Source organism: Filicampus tigris, chromosome 4, assembly GCF_054856515.1.
Source record: "Filicampus tigris isolate MCC_2025a chromosome 4, RoL_Ftig_1.0, whole genome shotgun sequence".
Taxonomy (NCBI): Eukaryota; Metazoa; Chordata; class Actinopteri; order Syngnathiformes; family Syngnathidae; genus Filicampus; species Filicampus tigris.
In genome coordinates this window covers 11,048,073-11,069,671 of record NC_141220.1, presented here as the reverse complement: position 1 = coordinate 11,069,671, position 21,599 = coordinate 11,048,073, and the positions used below count along the sequence as shown (strand labels likewise).

General features: G+C 42.8%; 1 protein-coding gene across 1 annotated transcript; it reads right to left on the bottom strand.

Moving 5' to 3' along the window:
- Positions 1-249: 249 nt before the first annotated feature.
- slc41a2a (solute carrier family 41 member 2a) lies at positions 250-20,665 on the bottom strand. The gene is made up of 11 exons (XM_086027378.1): positions 20,595-20,665; positions 19,488-19,887; positions 16,893-17,000; positions 15,684-15,755; positions 15,432-15,576; positions 13,957-14,103; positions 8,658-8,805; positions 7,222-7,301; positions 1,058-1,189; positions 815-963; positions 250-737 (listed from the first exon to the last, which is right to left on the bottom strand). The coding sequence occupies exons 2-11, from the start codon at positions 19,839-19,841 to the stop codon at positions 561-563; spliced, it is 1,512 nt and encodes a 503-aa protein (XP_085883504.1). The 5' UTR covers positions 19,842-19,887; positions 20,595-20,665; the 3' UTR covers positions 250-560.
- Between the last annotated feature and the right edge of the window lie 934 nt (positions 20,666-21,599).

Below are 21,599 nucleotides of genomic sequence, written 5' to 3'. Positions count from 1 at the left end.
ACTTATCTATTTTATATTCTGGCTCAGGGATTGCTTTTACTAAATTATAGCCAGTATGGACAAAGAAATTATTACGTAAATTCATTAGCTATAGCTCTATTTTTTTTCAATAGCAAAGTCCTCATCTTTTGTGAATTGCCTTAACAACGGGCTTACCTGGGCTGAGCACAGGGGCCTACAGAAGTTGGTAATGATAACCAATTGGATTTGACCGTGTGTTTAGGTAGACGTAAAAGTTTGCAGAGAACATTTGCAGATGAAAATGTTTATTGGTGGGTCCCTTCCAAAACCAGGAATTCAATTCTAGCTCTATGCTTCTGACAGACATCCAATGATGACATTTTCAAAAATAACTGACAGGAAGTGGATACGTTCAAATTTTAAATCCATCAGATTATCTATCTATCTATCTATCTATCTATCTATCTATCTATCTATCTATCTATCTGTCTTCCATCTCGATATGAAATGAAACTATACAACACGTGGGTTTATTTTATCCTCTCATATTCAGAAACACACACACACATACTAACAGTTGTATCACATTCCTCTTGAACTTATACTCCACCAATGTCTCCACTGCACCAAAGCAATAGAAAGGCAAGGGAGAGAAGAGCTGTCCCCAAAAGATCACCAAGAGCTGTGAGATAGGGTATAGAGTAACTGTCTGGGTCTTTCCCCCTCCTCCACAAACAGTGGACCATACAGTCAGCTATACACAGCAAGGAAAAGACCTGTGAGGCAGAAATGTTGATGAAATGCATGAAAAATTGATGTGTGCAAACAAAGCTGGAGCACACATCCGACTCACCTGAATCAAGGAAGCAGTCAAGAACGTGACAGTGAAGAGAGCACTGGGCATGGTATGGGCCCCTTTTATTAGGTGGATAGTGTATAAGAAAATCAGCTGGCCAGGGATGACAATGAGAAGTAGCACCTTTGCAGATTTGTGATTTGGTCCTGAATCAAAGTCAATCATTATACAGTTATGCATATATCATGAACTTCCCCTGTTACCTATTACAGTAAATTGTTGAAGTCTTTGACACTTTACCTGAACCAAAGAAGGTGCTGCAGGGTTTGTGGCACCTTTTATGATTTTCAGGAATTTCTCCGTGTGAGAAATTCAAATGCAAATTTGTGGAAATACGGCTTGCTTGTATGGAGACCAGGTTTCCTCCAATGCCTGGTAAGAATAAGGGCTACAAGTAAAGGGGTTGCCAGCACAACCTTTATGTCATCGTATAAAAATAGGCTGCCAAGGTGGAAGAGGGTATTGAATCTCTAATGACAAATGTAATTTGTATGTATGTATAATGTTATGTTATCAGGTCTGAATACTTCAGTGTAAGGTATCTGTTGGATATGATATTCATTAATGGACGGATTTACTAAGAGCTCAAGTACTGCGCGCTAAATTCGATGTTCACAACAGATTGCGCGCTGTTGATGGAAACGTTGTGCGTAATCCAGTAAGATTGCAGTGCAAATGGGAACAGGCGTAAAAGTGGTGGAGACCGCCCTATTTACAGTAAATGAGGGTTTGCGCTCTAGTTAGCTCTGATGGTGTTTGCCATCGAAAATTTCTGGGAGCACTACAACCATAAAATTAAGTTTGAAGCGATGGAATTGGAAGTGTTAGTGGAAGCTGCACAAGGCATTCAAACACTTCATGGCCACAGGTGTCAAGAGGCGACAGGCCTGTAGTCGTTCCAGCCCTGGCACTGGGACAGTGTGTTTGAAGCAGGATGGGGACTTCACACAGCTCCAAAGAACTGTTAAAAGATTTGCATGCAGACTGGAGCAAGCTGATCAGCGCAGACTTTCAGGCAGGACAGAAACACTCCATTCTGTCCTGACGCTCTCTTGATCCTTTGTTGCTTAAAGAACCGTCTCACATCCTGTTCATGAATCTTCAAGGCGGCTGAGGTAGTCAGAGGTGTGGTTGAGGTTGTTAGTGATGGGGGTAGGCAGGTGTGAGGTGTGAAAAGTGTTCTTTTCAAATCTTCAATAGAATATATTCACGTCTTCAGCCAGTACCTTAGTGGCCTCTGCTTGGGGTGATGGTAGGATAAGATAAGAAGGCCTTTATTGATCCCACAGTGGGGAAATTTTCAGTGTTACAGTAGCAAAGATATAGGTCACACAGGGACGGCGGCATAATGTAGCCATTAATGTATAACATTAATGTCAAACATTCAGGATCAAACCTATGTAAATATACGCAGTAACAATGTGTATATACACATGTATATACACACACCAACATACATCTACATAAAAAGTATGAGTAACACTCATTTTAGCCTGTACATAGTACAGAGGAAAAACACTAAGTAAGTGACAGTGCTGCAATGCTGCAGTGAAATGTTAGGAACAGCATTGGATAAAAACAAAACTAGACTAACAGTAGTGGGGAATGTTGAGTATTGCACGATATAAGCTCAGGTGCAGGACTGCACAATTGCACTAATGTCCGCCAGTTTGTAGAGACTACACAATGTTCTTGTTAAAGAGTCTGACAGCAGCAGGCAAGAAGGAGCGGCGGAATCTCTCCTTTGCACAGTGCGGGTGTAACAGTCTGTCACTGAAGGAGCTGTGGAGTGCTGTTAGGGTGCCCTGGAGGGGGTGGGCCGGGTTGTTCAGCATTGATGACAGCTTTGCCATCATCCTCCTGTCCCCCACTGAGTCCACAGAGTCCAGGGAGCAGAGCCGGCCCTCCTGACCAGTTTGTCCAGCCGCTTCTTGTCCCGGGCCGAGACGCCGCCTGCCCAGGTGACCACTCCCCGGAAAATGACCGATGCAACCACCAAGTCATAAAAATTCCTGAGGAGTGTCCCCTGAACCCCAAAAGACCTCAGTCTACTGAGTAGGAAGAGTCTGCTCTGACTCTTCCTATGTGTCGTCGCTCCAGTCCAGTTTATTGTTCAGATGAACACCCAGGTACTTGTAAGTTGAGACTCTTTCAACATCTGTTCCCCGGATATTCACTGGTGCAGGTGCAGAGTGATGGCGCCAACAGAAATCCACCACCATTTCTTTGGATTTTCCCGCATTGATCAGGAGGCGGTTCTGCTGGCACCAGTCCACAAAACCCGGAGTAGGTTCTCTGTACTCCCGATCATCTCCGCCTGTGATGAGGCCGAAAATCGCAGAGTCGTCAGAGAACTTCTGCAGGTGACAGGTAGGGGTGCTGTAGTTGAAGTCCGAGGTGTAAGAGGGTGAACAGGAAGGGAGCCAAGACAGTTCCCTACGGGGCCCCCGTGCTGCAGAGGAGCACATCAGACACACAGTCCTGTGTCCTCGCATACTGTGGTCGGTTTGTGAGGTAGTCCTGGATCCATGTGGTGAGGTGGTGGGCCACGCCCGCCCGCTCCAGCTTGTCTCCCAATAGAGTGGGTTGGATGGTGTTGTAAGCACTGGAGAAATCAAAGAACATGATCCTCATAGTGCTCCCCGCCTTCTCCAGGTGGGAGAGTGAAGTGTGGAGGAGGTAGATGATGGCATCCTCCACACTGATGCCACGCTGGTATGTGAACTGGAATGGGTCCATTGAGGAGCTCACCAGGGGGCGCAGGTGGACGAGCACCAGTCTCTCCAGGGCCTTCATCAGGTGAGACGTCAGCGCCACTGGTCTGAAGCTGTTGTGCTCCTTCGGGTGGGGGGTCTCCTGTAGTTTGTGATTGATTGCAGGCCTTTCTACACCGACGCAGAGTCCTTAGCAGTAAACAGTGTGTTTTCAGCTTCTCTTGACAATTTTCTTTGTCAGGTGGTTTAGGACCCATTAGCACAGTGCTCTATCTCTGCTTTGTAAGGCGTCATCCTTAGCCTTACGCAGTTATCTGAGTTTGGCAGTAAACCACGGCTTGTTGTTGTTGAGCGAGCGGAATATTTTTGTTAGGGCACACATGTTCTTACAAAACTTAATTTAGGTTGTTGTGACAGTGTCAGTATATTCATCTAACATGTTAGCGGAAGTTTCAAAGACACTCCGGTCAGTGCAGTCCAAACAGCCCAGCTGCTGGCAGCTGTGATGGGATGGCCACGACCGGTCTGGAAATACACCGGCCATTTGGGTAAATTCACATATTTTCTTGAAATTCCCAACAACCCTAACCCATTGACCAGTTTATTTGCCTTTTTCATAGTTGCGTTGACTTCTTATCAAAGATTAAGTAGCCTATTATATGTTGAAGTAAAATGACCTTATTTCAGCATTTTTTCTCCCAGTCCTTATTTTCAATAATAAAAAATAAATAATCAATATATATCGGTCCAGCATTAAATACTTACTTTTACTTTTTATTTTTCAGTAATATCGCCCAGCCATAATCTAAAGTCTACTTAAAAAAATATAACTAGATCCAGATGATTTTGTTTCTTGCAACCACTTGATATTGATATATGAAATAAAATTGAGTCAATTCAACAAAAGCTTTTTTTCAGTGCAGGACCGAAGGGACACCTTCTTCTTCAGCTTCCCAACAGCCGGGAAGTCTGCTATAACTCACAATGATAACACCCCCACCTTCAGCTCAAGGGACGGGTACCACAACTCCTCAGAGGAACATATATTTCTGCCATATAGACATGTGACCACAGTTTGACCCAGGTTGTTTGACTCACAATGAAACTCAATAAAATCACCTTCAGCTCAAGCTTCACATGGGCGCATTTTTCTGAGTACTATCTTGACACCTGAGGAACCCAAAGTCTGGTTGAAGAATACTTCAAGGGCCATCATAGAAATAGACCAAATTTCCAATTTAATTAACATTTCGCACCCATCCCAACGCTGGTGGAGTGTCGACGCCAAATGGCTGCTCCGGGTTGGTCAAAAATCTAGTTGACGTTCTGTCACCAAATTGTCACGTGCGCTGGAGGCGTGTAAAAGAAAACACCCTCTGACCACCAAAATTCCCAGCATGGTGCAGCGTGGTCTTCCAAATTCCCAAACACAGTACACCAAACTTGCAGCGGAACAAATATGAAGAGCGACAGTTTTTACGCCGAGTGCACGTGTGCTATCTACAACATGGGTGCCCAAGTCCGATCCTCAAGAAACCCTAATCCAGCCTGTTGTAGATGTATCCCTATTCCAACACACCTGATTCACATGATCAGCTCAGTAAGATTTACAAAAGCCTGATAACAATCCTGATGATTTGTATCAGATGTGTTGGAATAGGGATACATTTAAAACAGGCTAAAACATAGGGGCCCTTGAGGACCAGACTTGGGCACCCCTGGCCTACAACAATAGAGCCTTCTGACTGGGAAACAGTTTTGTTGAGGCATGTCACAGCACTCAAAGTGATTCTGAAATAAAAAGCCTAACAGGGCAAGCTTGCCCTGACAAAGGCCTGCCAAGGCTGAAATGCGGATAGGCATTCTTTCCAAATGGCCATGTTAAAATAAAGGCCTTTTAGTTCAGAATCATTTTTGAGTGCCTCAGTTTCCTGTTTGTTTTTGTAAAGTCCTGCGTTGATCCCTCGCCTGAAGAGCACCAAAAAGATATTTTTGAGAAAACTCAAAACATCCTTGAAGCACTCCTGTATGCTTTGCTTGCTTGAACACAAAGGAAAGTAAGTTATTACTGATATCTGGGAATTTCCAGGTGGAGGGAGGATGATCTCATCACACTTGCCCCGTCATGAGCCCACCCAGATGAAAAAAAAAAACCAGACATGTCTGAACGTGTCTCTCAGATTTAAAAAAAAAAACAACAGACATGTCTGAACACGTCGGTGAAGACACACCTTTAATCACTCGTCACTCCGACTGGCTCTTTTGATGGAATTTTGCTGGGGAGTGCGGCTATCGTGAGCATGCGCCTGTCATATTGTGCTTTTTGGATTTGGTTTTGTTTAGATTATTGTTTTGTCAAGTTCTCATTGTGTCCTTTTCTCCATGTCTATCTCGTTACATTATTGTGTCCACCTATGCTCACGAACCCGGTCAATTAGGTTTACCAATCATGTCCCTCAGCCACTTTTGTCTTGTCCAGGTTTCTTGTTGTCTCAGCGGTTGCTTATTTTTATGGTTCCTGGTTTCTTTATGAGGCTGCATGGCGTCGACTGGTTAGCACGTCCGCCTCACAGGAGAGGTCGTGGGTTTGAATCCGGCGCCGGCCTTCCTGTGTGGAGTTTGCATGTTCTCCCCGTGCCTGCGTGGGTTTTCTCCGGGTGCTCCAGTTTCCTCCCATATTCCAAAAACATGCATGGTAGGTTAATTGGACACTCTAAATTGCCCCTAGGTGTGATTTTGAGTGCGGTTGTTTGTTTGTGTCTGTGAGCCCTGCAATTGGCTAGCAACCAGTTCAGGGTGTACCCAACCTACTGCCCGATGACAGCTGGGATTGGCTCCAGCACGCCTGCGACCCTTCTGAGGATAAGCGGTAGAGATAATGGATGGATGGATGAATGGGATTCTTTATGCCCTTGTCTGTTCATTGTTAGTTAGCTGTCCTTGTCCAAGTCAGGTCAACTCAAACCGCAACAGTGCCACGCGCTCAATGTCACAGCGGAACCAAGCTCAGTTTGCCCACATTCCAGCGGTACTAACATGCTGACAAACTTGTTGCGGGTGTTAGAAGTTGCACACTCGACACCTAAACGACACACTAATATAAACACTGTCGTCTCCATTCACCATGTGCTCATGTAATAAACCTTGGCATTTCGGCATCCTGTCATAAATAGCGATTCAAATCAAATAAAAGGTCACATGACAATAGACTGGAGCAATATAGTAGTTTGTAGTATTATTTCATGATAAAATTGTCATGATCGTTCTTGGTTGGTGCCGCTTCATTGTCAGTTGTCCATTGCCATGTTAAGTTGCTGTTGGTTCGTGTCCAGTCCCAGCCCTTTTTCCTAGTGTTTCGTTAGTTTCTTTGTTCCGTATTGTTTTGGACTTTAGTGTTTTTTTATTATCCAAGTACCTTGTTTGCCTTTGGTTTCTTTAAACTATTCAGTTCCTGAACTACTACCTCGATCAAAGGGTACAGGTGTGGTGCGTGGAAGTGATGCCATCCCTCCATTTTAATTGACAGCCATAAATCACATTTTTGACACAAGCAGCCAGGACCCAAAGTGGCATCATAGATCATTATCTATTTATTACTTTTGATGAACAGCTGCCAATCAAACTCCTTAGCTATCCATCAATCTCATTATCAGCCAAACAATCAAATTGATATTCTCACTCGCTACTCACCATTGATAACTGGCGCATAGAGTATGATTCCAGCCAAGTTTGGATCTGACACAGTCTTATCCAGAATAAGGCCACCCATACTAAAAAAGACCAGAGAAGAAGAGTAAACCAGACAACCAGGTTTCAGATAACAGATAGTAGAAAGTAATTGATTAATTAATTGAATAATTAATTGCTTTCTATTAATTTACAAAAAAGTATTTTTGTTATTTTCTGTTATTAATTGACTGTTTTATTGTATAATTGATTTGTACAGCACTTTGTATGCAGCAATGGTTGTTTCAAAGTTCTTTATAAATAAAGCTGAGTTGAGTTGTGTAGCAAAGCCCACATGTGATCTGCTGCCATTATCAAAGAGCCCAGTCACCCCTAAAACTATTCACATTTCTACCCTCAGGCTAGAGAACTGAAATGAACTACCACAATAAAGAGCTCTTTCTTTCCTATTACCATCTAACTCCTAAATGGTTAACAGGATATGTGGTGGAGTTTATATGTACATGTAGCCTATCATAATGTGTTTTGATAATACCTCGGAACAAGTTGGACATCGAGAATGATCTAATTCTACACAAGGTTTACATGTTATTCAGTAAATATATAATATATAAATGTCAGTAAATATCAAACATGCGACTTACATGCAATAGACTTAATGTTTTTCTTTTTAATCAAAGCCAGACAAAAGTTAGTGCCCCGTCTGAATCTCAGTGTCAGCTTTCCAACGAGCTCCATCAGTGAAGCGGCATTGACACTATCGTGATTCATCTGAGCCCACCTGTGCGCCTGTTCCAGGTACTATTCTGTCCACACATCAAGGACTCTACGGTTTTACTCTGCCTCCTGTTGCCAATGCAAAAAGCGATATAATAGCAACTGGCTCGTGTGCTCTAGGCCGACTGGACTATTCCCCGGATATAAAAAAAAACAAGGAGAAAGTCGTAAATTACTTTGCTGAGCGCAGGGCCCATAAAATGAAAGTGCGTGTGTGTATTTTGGCCGGAGTCTGGGCACAAAAAAATGTTTGCACCGTGGCCTATCACCATGATGTTAAGCCTTTGATGTTACGCCTCTATTGTACTGTGTTATTTGCTCCGTATTATCTATCTTTTAGTGACTTTTACTGTACATCTTTTTGTAATCACTGAAGGTACAGTTTCATCCACGTGGATGGAAAAGTAAGAGTTTCATTGTACAGCCAAAATATGTACTGTGCCTCTAACTGTTGGTAAAAATGGCCGGTAATCATTCTTTATATGTAGGATTTGGGGTTTCCATTTTAAGCTATAATCATTATTTTACTGTACAGTATGTATGAGTTTTCACTTGTTGAACGTATATGTGTGTGTGTGTGTGGGGGGGGGGGGGGGGGGGCTGTATATAGTACTGCATATGCAAGAGTGTTCATGCAAGTTGAATAAAACCAAAGCAAATACCTGCTGATGACCATTGCTGTTATGATTGGTTCCCACCCAGTACGGAGGAGGATCCGACTAGCAGGGTGTTTGGAGGAAATCACAATCCACAGAGGTACCAGGCACAACAAAAGGAGATCCAAGAGGTACAACACATAGGAATACAGCTCTGTCAAGACAAAGTGTTGTGATTTAGGGTTTATTCCACAGGTGTCCTGTAAATTTAGTCAGGAAAATGGGGAACCAGTGAGGTGTTAGGGTTGACTTCCTGATCTCACAGGAGATGGGGCATGACCCAGCACTGCTTTCTTCTCGACCATAGTTTTTGTGTTTCCTATTTGTTGTATTAAATACTCAAAGACAATTTTAATGTATCAGAATTTCATTTGGACACAGTATCACCGAGAAACATTACAAGAACCAGAGTGTAGGAATTCCACAATGGATCCTTTTTTTTCCCCTCTGACCTGACGAGGCCAAAAGGCCTGGTGGCCTCGTCTAGGAGTTCCTAACAATACAATAAAAAAATATATATATATCAAACCAATGTGCTCATGGCTGAATTCATATCTGGAGCTGCTCCATTAGGCAAGGCAAGTTGATTTGTATAGCACATTTCATGTTCAAGACAATTCAAAGTGATTTACACAATACAATACAATTTCATTTATATAGCGCATTTCATAACATGAAACAATAAAAGCATTACAGAAAGAGAAATAAACTATTAAGACTAGTGTTGTCACAGTTAACTTGATAAAGTTAGATACTTTGCCAATTAGTGGTTAGATTACAAGTTACTTTAATATTTACATTCAGCAGATAGTCAACCCTGCTGCTGAACATAAAAATGACACCTGGTATTCTTACTTCATTGGAAGTGCATTTTTAACAGTGACAATAAAAATAAGCTTTGTTTTTCTTAAAGATAAAATAAAGCCAACCTTTTTTACTTACTGTTAGCAGAGTGGTACTATGCAGCAGTAGTACTATTTTCAGGATTTATCGCTATATTGACAGAGGAAGAAACTACACACGACATGTCTCGTCCGACAGTGTGGATGTAAGAACTTTAATACAAAGCAACAAAGAATCAAAGGAACATTGTTATGTAACAAACATACATGCGATACAGTAGCAACACATTGAGAGCACATATTTAACACTTACCATAATTATTTTAATTTAATTAAACAAAAAAAAACTATTTCATGGATTTCACTTAACACATGGGCTACTTTTAAAAGGTTATTTCTCGACTTCACTTAACAAAAATTAAAATCTAAAATACAGGCAGTCTTTGATTTGCCTGCCATATTTAACTATTAATATTGTAAATGCAAAACTCCACATTTATAATGTACATTGTTTATAAATATAACGATTAAATTTGGTGACCTCCTGAACTCACACAAACTGGTGTGACTTTCTCTTTACGCTTGAATGTACAGTGCGCCGCAATCCATGTTTTGACCCAGTGCACATCAGTTTTTGCAAACTGCTGATGGTGTCGAGCTCCTATCAGGAGACCGAAGAGGATCTCGATGTAGCAGTGGAATGGGTGGAGGTGGTGGGCACCGAGTCTTAAATGATGGAGGGAGGCCAGATGGACGGAGATTTGTGTCTGGGGAGTTAACCGGATGCCGACCCTGACAAGTCTCATTATTTGGTCAGTGAATTCCAGCAGTGTGGAGGAGGGGGACAGGATGGATGATGAACTCGGTGGGGATGGGCTTGGATGGCACAGGCAGTGTCCGCTGGTGGGATTGGTGAGTCCTCCTCATCTTTGCTCTGATGTCCCACATAGTTAGACGTATCAGATGGAGGGAGTGTCAGCTCCTCTACATCTTTAGTTATCTCTCTTTTGTTTGGGTTTCCCCTGTGTCTTGACCTTAGTAGAGGGAACACTGTGATGCAGGAAGAAAATAAGTTGGGAGGTGAAAAGCTTTACTCCTGACTTGTTGAGGGAAAATCCACCACCCTTAAAAAGATGTCTGCAGTCGAAGAACAAGTTATAATTGTAATGATATGCACCGAATGACCGTCACAAGCACTTTGAAAGCCATGTGTTCAGTGTCAGCAGGCGGCGGAATCTTTCAACTCCCGCTCTAGGTGGTAGAGGCCAGGGGCGGAGCCAGAATGAAGCTAACGAGTGGGCCTGGAAAAATCAGGGTGATCGCATATTCAAATAAAACGACAAACTGAATAATATGAAGTTCGGATATTCCTTAGACAACCACAATTATGCCATTTTTAATATTCAATAAAATAAAAAACACAACGAAACACTAATTCAAAAATAATGTAATAATCATTTACTAACCATGTAAAAGTTTTTTGTTTTTTTCATGAATCCCACTGGGTGGGCAGTCTGTCAATCTGGGTGCCCAGGCCCACCCATGGCTCCGCCCCTGGTAGAGGCCCACTGATAAAAACTTCGGCTTTCAGTGAGCTGTGTTTAGCAGATTACTGAAGTTCAGTTTGAGTATATCTGACTGCTGCCTCATAATATCACTTGCCCCTGGGTGTATGATGATGTTTTTCAAAGTTGGATTTGACCCAACACTACGATCAGTCATTTCAGAGACCATATCGTTGGGAAAAGACTGCATTTGGGTGTTTTTGCTGGACATGCTTCTCGCGTGTTTTATGTCAGAGTCACCCACAATCAGAGTTTGAGGCATAGGCATTAAATTTCACTGGAGCTCATCAAGGTCATCAAATGTATTTTGTAGATAAAGGGTCCTGCAACAGTGGAGCAAATCCATTTTGCAACTGCGCACTTTGTCGCTCAGTAGTTTTGTTGCTCATCTTCCTTTTAGGAGTTGTTCAAGGCTGTGCCTCTCTGTGTACTGTATATGTGTCAAGGAGGATGATAAGGCTGGCCAGTTCATCGTGTCACACATCTTTGGGAGCTGGGTTCTGCCTGATCCTTGTCCTTCATGTTCAGGTATGGTTGTTGGCCATAGTCTCTTATATTTTGACTTCCCTCTGGTAGATTAGGCCTCTCTGGTGCATATGATTAGATAGGTGACTTGAGCTTGGCCGTTGTGTCGCTGTGAACTTTCCTCCTGGCTCGGTATCTCCTTATCTATGACACCCTTGGCACACTTATTGGGTGATTTCAGTGAAGGCCATAGAGTCACACATAGTCACATGTGCTAGGAGGCAGAGTCGCCCCCCCCCTCTTGTAGTGGTGCATTTTTGTCTCCAGCGATGACATTTTATGAAGAAGTTTGTGAAATTCTTCAGTGGAGAAGGGAGGCATCTTGCTTGTAGCCTTGTTGGCAATAGCTTCCCTCTGCTATTTAGCATGCCATTCTCAGGTTATCATGAATGAAAAATGTTGAAAAAAGCGCGACAGCTGACTATCTAATAAAATAGTGCAGTCCCACAGATATAATTTATTTCCAGGGGAGACCAGCAGAAAAAGCAAAACGGAGCTTATCAGCAAAAATAATGCAACCAAAAGTAGAGCGAGGCAGCAAGCGTCTACACCACATATCCAAAGTAGGGCCCGGGGGCCCAATGCGGCCCGCGGTCAAATTTTATACGGCCCGCACTAGGGCTGTTCAATTTTGCCTGATAAGAAAATCCAGATTATTTTCTCTCAAACTCAATTTTACGATTACGATTTCTTTGTAAAATAAAACATTAAAAATAAAGTGATTTGAATATCTTTTATTTAAACTTAACTTTTCTTTCTTTGAACTCTAAATGGCAGTCAATTTAACTTAATACACACAGAATTGGGATTATCAGCATTTTACTTGGTTCAGGTCTATTCTAGGCAATTTCCAAGTTTCAATCCTGGGCTCCTAGCTCACCATCGACCTGGCCAATTCCGTCAGTTGAGCATATGCTCCACTTCACTTCCTCACTCAGTCGGCAGTCGGCTCAGATAGTCGGCTCCTGCAGCAAACAATCCCCCACATGTGTCACTTTCTCCTCGGCCAGCGGACAATCGCTTCCGCATTCAAGCAATTGGATTGAACGCGCCACTCACGTGAGCGCATGACAAACACGGAAGTAACCACCGGAAAACAGAAATCTTAATACGAAGAGAAGAGTAACAGAAAGTACAAATACGAAGAGAATGTACAAACAGAACACAATACAGAAAGTACAACTTGGCTACACTTAGATACACCAAAAATAACAAAATCAAACGTGCCGATTTGAACGCCTCTAATATCGTTTTATCCAGAAAATTCGGTTACGGTTCAAAATCGCTTAATCGAGCAGCCCTAGTCCCGCACCCTCTGTCATAGAATTAATAACGTCTGCCCCGTAGCCCCGTTGACGTTGATGCGTATAAATACACTCTAAATGCAATTTCGCATTTAGACACAAGAGGGCAGCACTCTGTCCAACTCCACAATCCTGTGGGCCCCTTTCTGGACAATTTCTAAAATGGCGACAATGAATAAAAAAGTGAAAGTTGACAGGGAGGGCTGACAATTTAACACTTGGAGTACCAGTGTTCCAAGTCTGCACAAAATACAGTACATCCAGTACAGAAATCATCATTTCCCTTATGGTTGAACTGCCATAGAAACCATTCCCTCAATCCCTTGGCCCTTTTTTGCTCCCTGTCTACTGTTGTCAAAGTGTGCCGTTTCCGCTAATATATATAATTGTGTAAATATTATATTTTGATTCATTTTTTCCAATTATTATGTATTATATTTGTTTTTATTTTCACTTTCATTTATTTTTTATTCTGGTAGTTTTGGTCCTCCATAAGTGACACACTTAAGTGTATGGTAGAAACTGCACAGCAGCACGTCTATTCTGATTTAACCGCGTGGGAGAATATGACCTTACGTTCATTCCTGCTCTATCCATCCATCTATTATCCAAACCGCTTATCCTCACAAGAGTTGCAGGCGTGTTGGAGCCTATCCCAGCCGTCTTTGGGCAGTAGGCGGGGTACACCCTCAATTGGTTGTCAGCCAATCACAGGGCACACAGAGACAAACAAACATTCACACACAAAATCACACCTAGGGAGAATTTAGAGTGTTCACTTAACCTACCATGCACGTTTTGGGATGTGGGAGAAAATCGGAGTACCCAGAGAAAACCCATGCAGGCACGGGGGAGAACAAACTCCACACAGGAAGGCCTCTGCACTGTGAGGCAAACATGCTAACCAGTCTACCACCGTGCGGCTCATGATGTTTTACTCAACAATTTATTTAAGGTATGTTAAAATGGAAACCACTTTTTATTTCAATTTGTATATTTGTTGTTTGTGACTTTTGGGTGTTTCCTTTGTAGGCTCCAGTGTGGTGTTTATACACTTAATTCTACTTACCTATGAAGGAGTAGAACCACTGACTGAAGCAAGCCAGGAAGGCCAGAGTGATGAGGTCTCCAAAACTGGCTGCCATGGGTGTGGCCACATTGTCAGGGTTGATCCCAGTCCGCTTTGACCCAATAATCACTCCCACCATTATAATACCTAGACAGAGTGAAAGTTTATAGAATGGACTGTGTTTGTTTTTTATGGACACGAGTGCTTTTGATACAGTATGTGTTCTTGTACATTGCTGCATGATTGGTGATCAGTTCATGATATTCATGAATAAACGGATCAATTGAGTGGACACAGTAATTTAAAAGTTCTGTTGATATGCATAATATACAGTACATTATAATCACAATAATCAGAGCTGGGCATTCCGCCTATGTGGCAGACCGGTGCGTCTATCTGCCTATGACGGACGCAAAATTAAAAAAAAATAGACACACTAAGCATCGTCGGAAGCCCATTTTTTCCATCCATCCATCCATCCATTATCTGTACCGCTTCTCCTCACAAGGGTCGCGGGGCGTGCTGGAGCCTATCCCAGCTGTCTTTGGGCAGTAGGCGGGGGACACCCTGAACTGGTTGCCAGCCAATCGCAGGGCACACAGAGACAAACATCCGCACTCACAATCACACCTAGGGTCAATTTAGAGTATCCAATCAACTTAGCCCATTTTTTCCATCTATGTAATTGTCTATCGTCTATTTTCGCGGTGAGGCTTCTGTTTCCCGTTGGCCGCGGCCGAGACTTTTTGACAGTTTCTGGGTCCTAAAAGTAGATGCATTTAGTCTGGCCGCGGTGAGGCTTCCATACCACGGTGAATCTGGGAGTCGGGGGGATTTGGTAGTGAAAGTTGGTTGAAGTTGGTAGATGGAAACGCTACCAGAAGCATCTTTAAAATGATAGGCGGACTGTCCTATTGGCGATTATTATTTGGTTCAGCCGACAAAAAGGCTGGAAGCCGGAAGCTGATAAAAGGGCCGTGAAATTTTTGTTAAATGCCCAGCTCTGACAATCATTTTAAAGTGCATTGAAACTTGTCAGGGATTCAACATGTCAGTAAATCCCTCATGTTAAAAAAAGAGATGAGCAGTATGGAAGAGGAGGAGGGAAAATAAGGGTGAGGTCAATTGGGTTCATACACACACATACGGTTTATCTAAATATAATGCCTAACGCCTTTCTCAGAATTGTCGATCATGCAGTATGTGTATAGTATAAGAGCTTCATATGGGAAGATATCAAACACGTCAAAGTAATCATTCTAATTGTATAGGTAACGTCATGCACTCATCAAAAGTCATCAATCACAATTTGATGAAAACATGATTAATGACTTTATGCTGAGTTTTGACTTATTGCAGCACGCTGTGTCCTCATGAAATCCTGCATTAAAAATAAACAAAAGTACAGGATTATAGTCTTATAGAAAATCAATTTGTCCAAAATGACAGAAGACAATTTTGTATTGTTATATTACCTTGTAGCAGTGAAGCCACGAATGTGGTACAAACGCTGGTTGAACAAAGAAGGACAGCGTGATTAAATGGCATCCTTCCATCGGCAATCCAGCCCAACACAATAGCCATCAGGGAGGCTAAAAGGCCCAGAACAGTTGATTGTAGCTGTAGGATAAGTTTTATAAATAAATAGCACCCATTGGTAAAATACAACAACGGCTGCTCACTGGTGGCTATACAAATCGTTTTTTAACAGGCCTTTCATATTGAACCTGCTTGAGGGCCAGGTTTCCAATGATCAACATCCATTTTTCGCTTGCAAGTTCCATTTTTCCTGCGTTTACCTGAAATACAAACATGGTTGTATTAAAGCGGAAATCAACCCAAAAATGTTCTTTATATTGTGTTCTGTGCGCCTCCACTAGTCTAAACACGGCATTCTGATTAATATTGCATTTGTGAAATATGAGTTTAAGCAGCAAAATCCACATGTTTTTAGCCATCTCATGGGACAGCCATTTTGTCACTTGCTTTTGACTGAAAATGACATCACAGTTGCTCAGGGCTCAGGTAACAGCCAATCACAGCTCACCTGTTATCTGAAGCTATGATTGGTTGTTACCTGAGCCCTGAGCAACTGTGATGTCATTAATCAGACAGCGCAATCCGACATCCCGACCCTGACCGACGTCGGATTGGTATATTTTGGTCTTTACACTACAGAGCAGGGGCGGAGCTATGGGTGGGCCTGGGTGTGCACAGGCCCACCCAGATTGACAGACTGCCATCCAGTGAAATTCATGACAAAATATATACTTTTAATTTTTTAGTAAATTATTATTCAATTATTTTTGAATTTGTGTTTTTGTTGTAGGTTTTTTAATATTAAGAATGGTATAATTATGCTTTTCTAAGGAAGATCTGAACTTCATATTATTCAGTGTGTCATTTTTTTAATATACGATGTGTCCGAACAGGAGGATTGTGCTCAGTGAGAGAAATATTCAGGCCCACCCTGATTTTTCCAGGTACACCCATTAGCCACGTTCTGGCTCCGCCCCTGCTACAGAGTATGCTACTGCGGTTTCCATGGCTAAGGCACAACAACAGTGTGTTTGTGAATAATATCCTGAAAATGATGAATCTGCTCTACTGATTACCCATCACCAATATGATACCTGCACGGCCATAAAATAGTAGCTTCTACATTGTAGTACCCGGTTTGGACCATGGCCTGTTCGAATTTGTGAGCTTTGGAGGTACTATGTAAATAAAATTGTGAGCTAGCCCTCTCGTCAAGCCTAGCCTCTATAGGTGAATGCAAACCTCACAAATGTTATTCTACCAAGGTGAATGGAGATAAAATCCTACAGTGGAATTTGTTATTGCTGTATCTTATGTACACTAATATTTATACAGGGCCTGATAATACTTAAGTCCATATCGCGTATGTTTGTGCATGTTGGTGTTCCCACACTCACAGCTGTTGACAGTCGAGAAGCAAGAGTCATTTCCAGGTTTCCTTTCATGCCCAACACAGCAGGAAGCAAAATGAAGATCTCTGTGATTTCTTGGAATACATCCCAGCTCTGCCATAGAAATGCAAACAGGGGTTAAAAACAAGTACTCTTTCAAATCCTAAAAAGTTGTATCCAGTGATATTGTATATAGATTTTTTTTTTTTAACAAGTTGATTTCAGTGAAGGAAACTCAATACTCTGCTGTTCGTAGTTATTCCTGGCAAGACAAACTCACTCTCTGTGCCGGGGCACACAAAAGACTGCTCTAAACATCCATCCATCCATTATCTGTACCGCTTATCCTCACAAGGGTCGCGGGGCGTGCTGGAGCCTATCCCAGCTGTCTTTGGGCAGGAGGCAGGGGACACCCTGAATTGGTTGCCAGCCAATCGCAGGGCACGCAGAGACAAACATCCGCACTCACAATCACACCTAGGGGCAATTTAGATAGTCCAATCAACTTACCATGCATGTTTTTGGAATGTGGGAGGAAACCGGAGTACCCGGAGAAAACCCACGCAGGCACGGGGAGAACATGCAAACTCCACACAGGGAGGCCGGAGCCGGGATCGAACCCACGACCTCTGAACTGTGAGGCGGACGTGCTAACCAGTCGACCACCGTGCCGCCCTGCTCTAAACAATTAAAAAAAAAAATTTTCTTTTATATATTTTAGAAACCCACTTATATTTCTTTACTTTTAATTTTTTTTAAAGTTTTCTGCTACTGTGCTTAATGCTGTCAACGTACATTCTAGTAATTTTGTTAGCTACTTTTGTTTTCTCTGCTATGCTTTTGAATGTTGTTAACTGTTGTGTTTGTAAATACTTGTTGGTGTTGTCTTTGCTTGTGTGAAGCACATTGAGTTGCCTTGTGTATGAAATGTGAAATATAAATAAAACTGCCTTGCCTTGCCTTGTGTCCACCCCAGAACCCTTCCCATCAGACCCTTACTTGGGCACCTGGTTGGCCATTTACACGGAACCCCCGCGGGGTGGCCAATGTAGGCGTCTGAGTACAGGTACTGTTTCCTCCCCTAATCCTGCCTTTTCCAAGTCGTGTCATTCCAAACCTGTACCCTTAGTGTCCACCTCTGAACCCATCCCTTCAGACACTTACTTGGGTGACCCGTTGGCCATTTCACCCGACCTCCGCGGGGTGGCCAACATAAGCGCCCAAGTAAAGGTTCCAAGTCGCGTCATTCCAAACTTATACCCAAGGCACTTCATTCCCCACCTTTGTCGTCACCTCGTTCACTGTATGCCTTTTCACGTAGTCCCGTTCGCCCCGTTCCATCTAGTCCTCCGACTCTGCTACGGTGGCGGAAGCTTGCCGGCCTTCCTCCGATACTGCTACGGCGGCACATGTTCTGCGGCCACCCTCCAATTCTGCTATGGCGGCGCAAGTTCTGCGGCCTCCCGCCGACTCTGTTCGGCGGCGCAAGCTCTGCGGCTGCCCTGTGACCCTGCTCCGGCGGCGCAAGCCATTCGGCCGCCCTTCGAACTTGCTCCGACGGCACAAGCTCTGTTGCCACTCTCTGACCCGGCGCTGGCAGTGCAAGTCCTGCAGCTGCCCTCACCTCCTGGCCCAAATCTCACCCTCATGTGACATATGCCCCTTTACTACATCCTTCATTTCCACAAAGAGATGGGGCTGAACTATTGCTTGCTCTCAAACTGCCTCTACAAACGTGAGAAAAGTGAGCCCCCATGAAGATGAAGTCCAAATGAATTTTCGTACACTTTATCTGCAAGTTGCTCAGGCTCCTGTCTCACGGTCGCTCCCGTTCCCACATCCGCGAACAAAATGATGCAGTCAAGAATTCTGAAGTAATAGCACTCACATGACTTGTTTGTCATAAAACAAAAACATATAACCCAGTTTGTTACAATATTTTATACACATAAGTTGTTACCCAACAATCATCTTGTGAAAAATTTCATAGTAAGATTAAAGTTTCGCAACCCTTGTGAGGATAAGCGGTCCAAAAGTCCAAAAGACTTAAGACTAAAACTAAAATGGCTGCCAAAAACAACACTTTTGTAAATAAAAAATAAAAAAAACTCATCTTATTCCAATGTAAGTCAGATTGTTCTCCATATGTGGATGATACACTCAGAGTTATATTGCTTGAATAAACTCTTCTGGGATCAGCTCAGCCTGGACATTCGACTTGGTCTCTGCTTGCCTGCCCGAGTTACTTCCGTCCTCTTGTCAAAGACGTTGGGCATCTCCCCAACCAACAATCCGGCCAGACTTAGACACTGGGATGACCCCCAGGTCTGTGTTGGTATGACACACCACTGCCATGCCATGAGTGAAAACTCATCATGGGGCTGGTATTATGTAACTGTGAGGAATTGTGACGTTGCAATTTCGACGCACCAGAATCCTTCGACTTTTAATCAGGTAATTAAAAAGTAATTTTTCAATATATCTTGGTGTAATGGTGTAATCCAGGAACCCCAATTTTCCCGTGGTCATGAAACTGTGACCCACATTTGGGTAACAACACACCATTTGAAAACGATTTTAAATCACTTGGTATTTCTTTACCTGAACCACATCAAGAAGCAGTCCAGCAGAGATGGTTCCCAGCCCAGCCAGAAGAAACGGCACCAGTATCTGCAGCACCAAGGAGCAGACTGACTCGGGGGGTACCTCTGCACCATGTGAGATCTTTGCCTCTTGAGACCCACTGAATCTTGCCCCACTGTAGCGCTCATTGGGCAATAGTGGGTCTGTCTCAGTGTAGTCCTGTGGTTCAAAATTGACATTGACCGGTGAAATATTCACTCTAGGAGTAAAATGGTTCTGTCCTGCAGAGTGTTGTGGGAAGACATGGTTCTGGATGGGTCTTGTCTCCTCATACCCACTTGTCTGCACATCCTTTGACTCTGGGAATACCATAATGTCAAGTTGGGCTCTGAAAGAATGGAATCCTGCTCTACATGCCCTAAACAAACATGAACATAAACATAAACACATTTGTTTAAGGAACTCCGTCAATCCAAAAATTGCAAAGCAGTAGAAATGAAGTTTTCTGGTTGCTTGGCAATTTGTTTGGTTCTGTTTTGGTCGCAAAGTAGTAAGAGAAGAGAGCGTGATTGTTTAGAGTCATCTGATGCAAAGATTGCCTCCATTGTCACTCAACATGCCAAAGTCTCATCATCAGCACTGAGGTTATCTTGTCTGACAGGCATATGCGACTTAATTTGAAATTCCTAAGAGATGACGGGGTGTGAGACAATTGAGGTCATAGTCAAATGATTTATTGTTACAATTTTAAATTGTTTTCTAAAATGAAATTTGTATAACAGGCAAAGACATAATTTCCTACATCATTCAACCATTGCTACAGTATTATCAATGCTGCCAAAGACGGCCATCCGATGACCACTAATCAATAAAAATCTACAATTCTAATTCTACAAATCCTTACTACATTAAAACACTTGTACAATTGGACATACAGAGATTTGTATTGAATACAGGACAGTAGTAGTTTGAACTGTTTGTCTTCCACAAATGAATTTACAAAGCGCCTGTGTGCCTGTATAAGTGCGTGGTTTGTGTGCGTGTGAGCGAGTGTGTCGAACACCTTAGTGTTTGATAATGTGTTACCTTAAATTAATGAGATGTATATTTTTAAAAAGGCCTTACCTTCAATGTTTAGTAATTCCACAGACAATATCTTCTCACGCTGCACTGCTTAATGTGACCCTACCTTGTGGCATCATTCTCTCAATGATGTACTGTGGTTCCACAATGAGTTAAGTGTGACATCATGCCACCCTCACTCACAACCACTCTCATACCACGACCAGAACCAATCATATAGCAAGCATGCTCACCATATTTGACAGATATTTGTTAGGAGAACTCTAATACTTGCCTGTGCTTTACTGTTTAGACATTATAGCTGTTGTCACTCATACTGCACAGTGTATTTTACAAGCGTTCATATATTCAATGCATTGGTACAACCTTCAAGAGTAAGTTTTAGTGTCCTGCTTAAAGATATTACTTAGAGGCATGTGTTTACACCTCCATGGCAGTTGGTGGTAATTCAGTGCCAGCGTGTGGCACCTTAGTGGAAGAAAGTGACACCAAAGTGATGTTCCTTTATTTGGGGGACCCAGGACATATCCAAGAATGGCATAGAATCTCAAGTTTGCCATCAATCTGGTTCGGGAAGTGTTATAAACCCAATATTAAATACAGCCAACGTCCCACAAGATTATTGTCATAGGTCAATCAATGAGATTAATCAAATCTTAATTATATAGCACCTTTAATTCTGAGAAAGAACACAATAAGTGTTTCAAAAAACAGATGACAAATGACCCAAAAGAAAAAAAAACTCCCTCCCGCCGTCAGTATCTGACCCCTGGGGCACACAATACCCTTGCTTAAAAGGGGTTAACATTTAAAAAGATGATTATATACATACTGTAACATGGGTCATGAGACATGGATGAGTACCGATTGGAGTGAAAAAGTGCCATCATGGGGGGCCGTCAGCAAGAGGACGCGCAACCAGCCCCAAGCTGCAAAGAGACAGTCTCACAGGGCCCACCTTGCCTCAAGCAGACGGAAGAGTCAGGACCACAGGCAAAAGACTGAGGACAGAGCCCATCACATCTCCTTTAGTTAACGGTAGCCCCA

Excerpts from the sequence above, each read along its gene's own strand:
- slc41a2a (XM_086027378.1), bottom strand. The coding sequence starts at position 19,841 with ATGGTATTCCCAGAGTCAAAGGATGTGCAGACAAGTGGGTATGAGGAG. Across the intron at positions 17,001-19,487 it reads TGCTTCTTGATGTGGTTCAG|AGCTGGGATGTATTCCAAGA; the intron begins GTAAAGAAATAC and ends TTTCTATGGCAG. Across the intron at positions 964-1,057 it reads CAGCACCTTCTTTGGTTCAG|GACCAAATCACAAATCTGCA; the intron begins GTAAAGTGTCAA and ends ACTTTGATTCAG.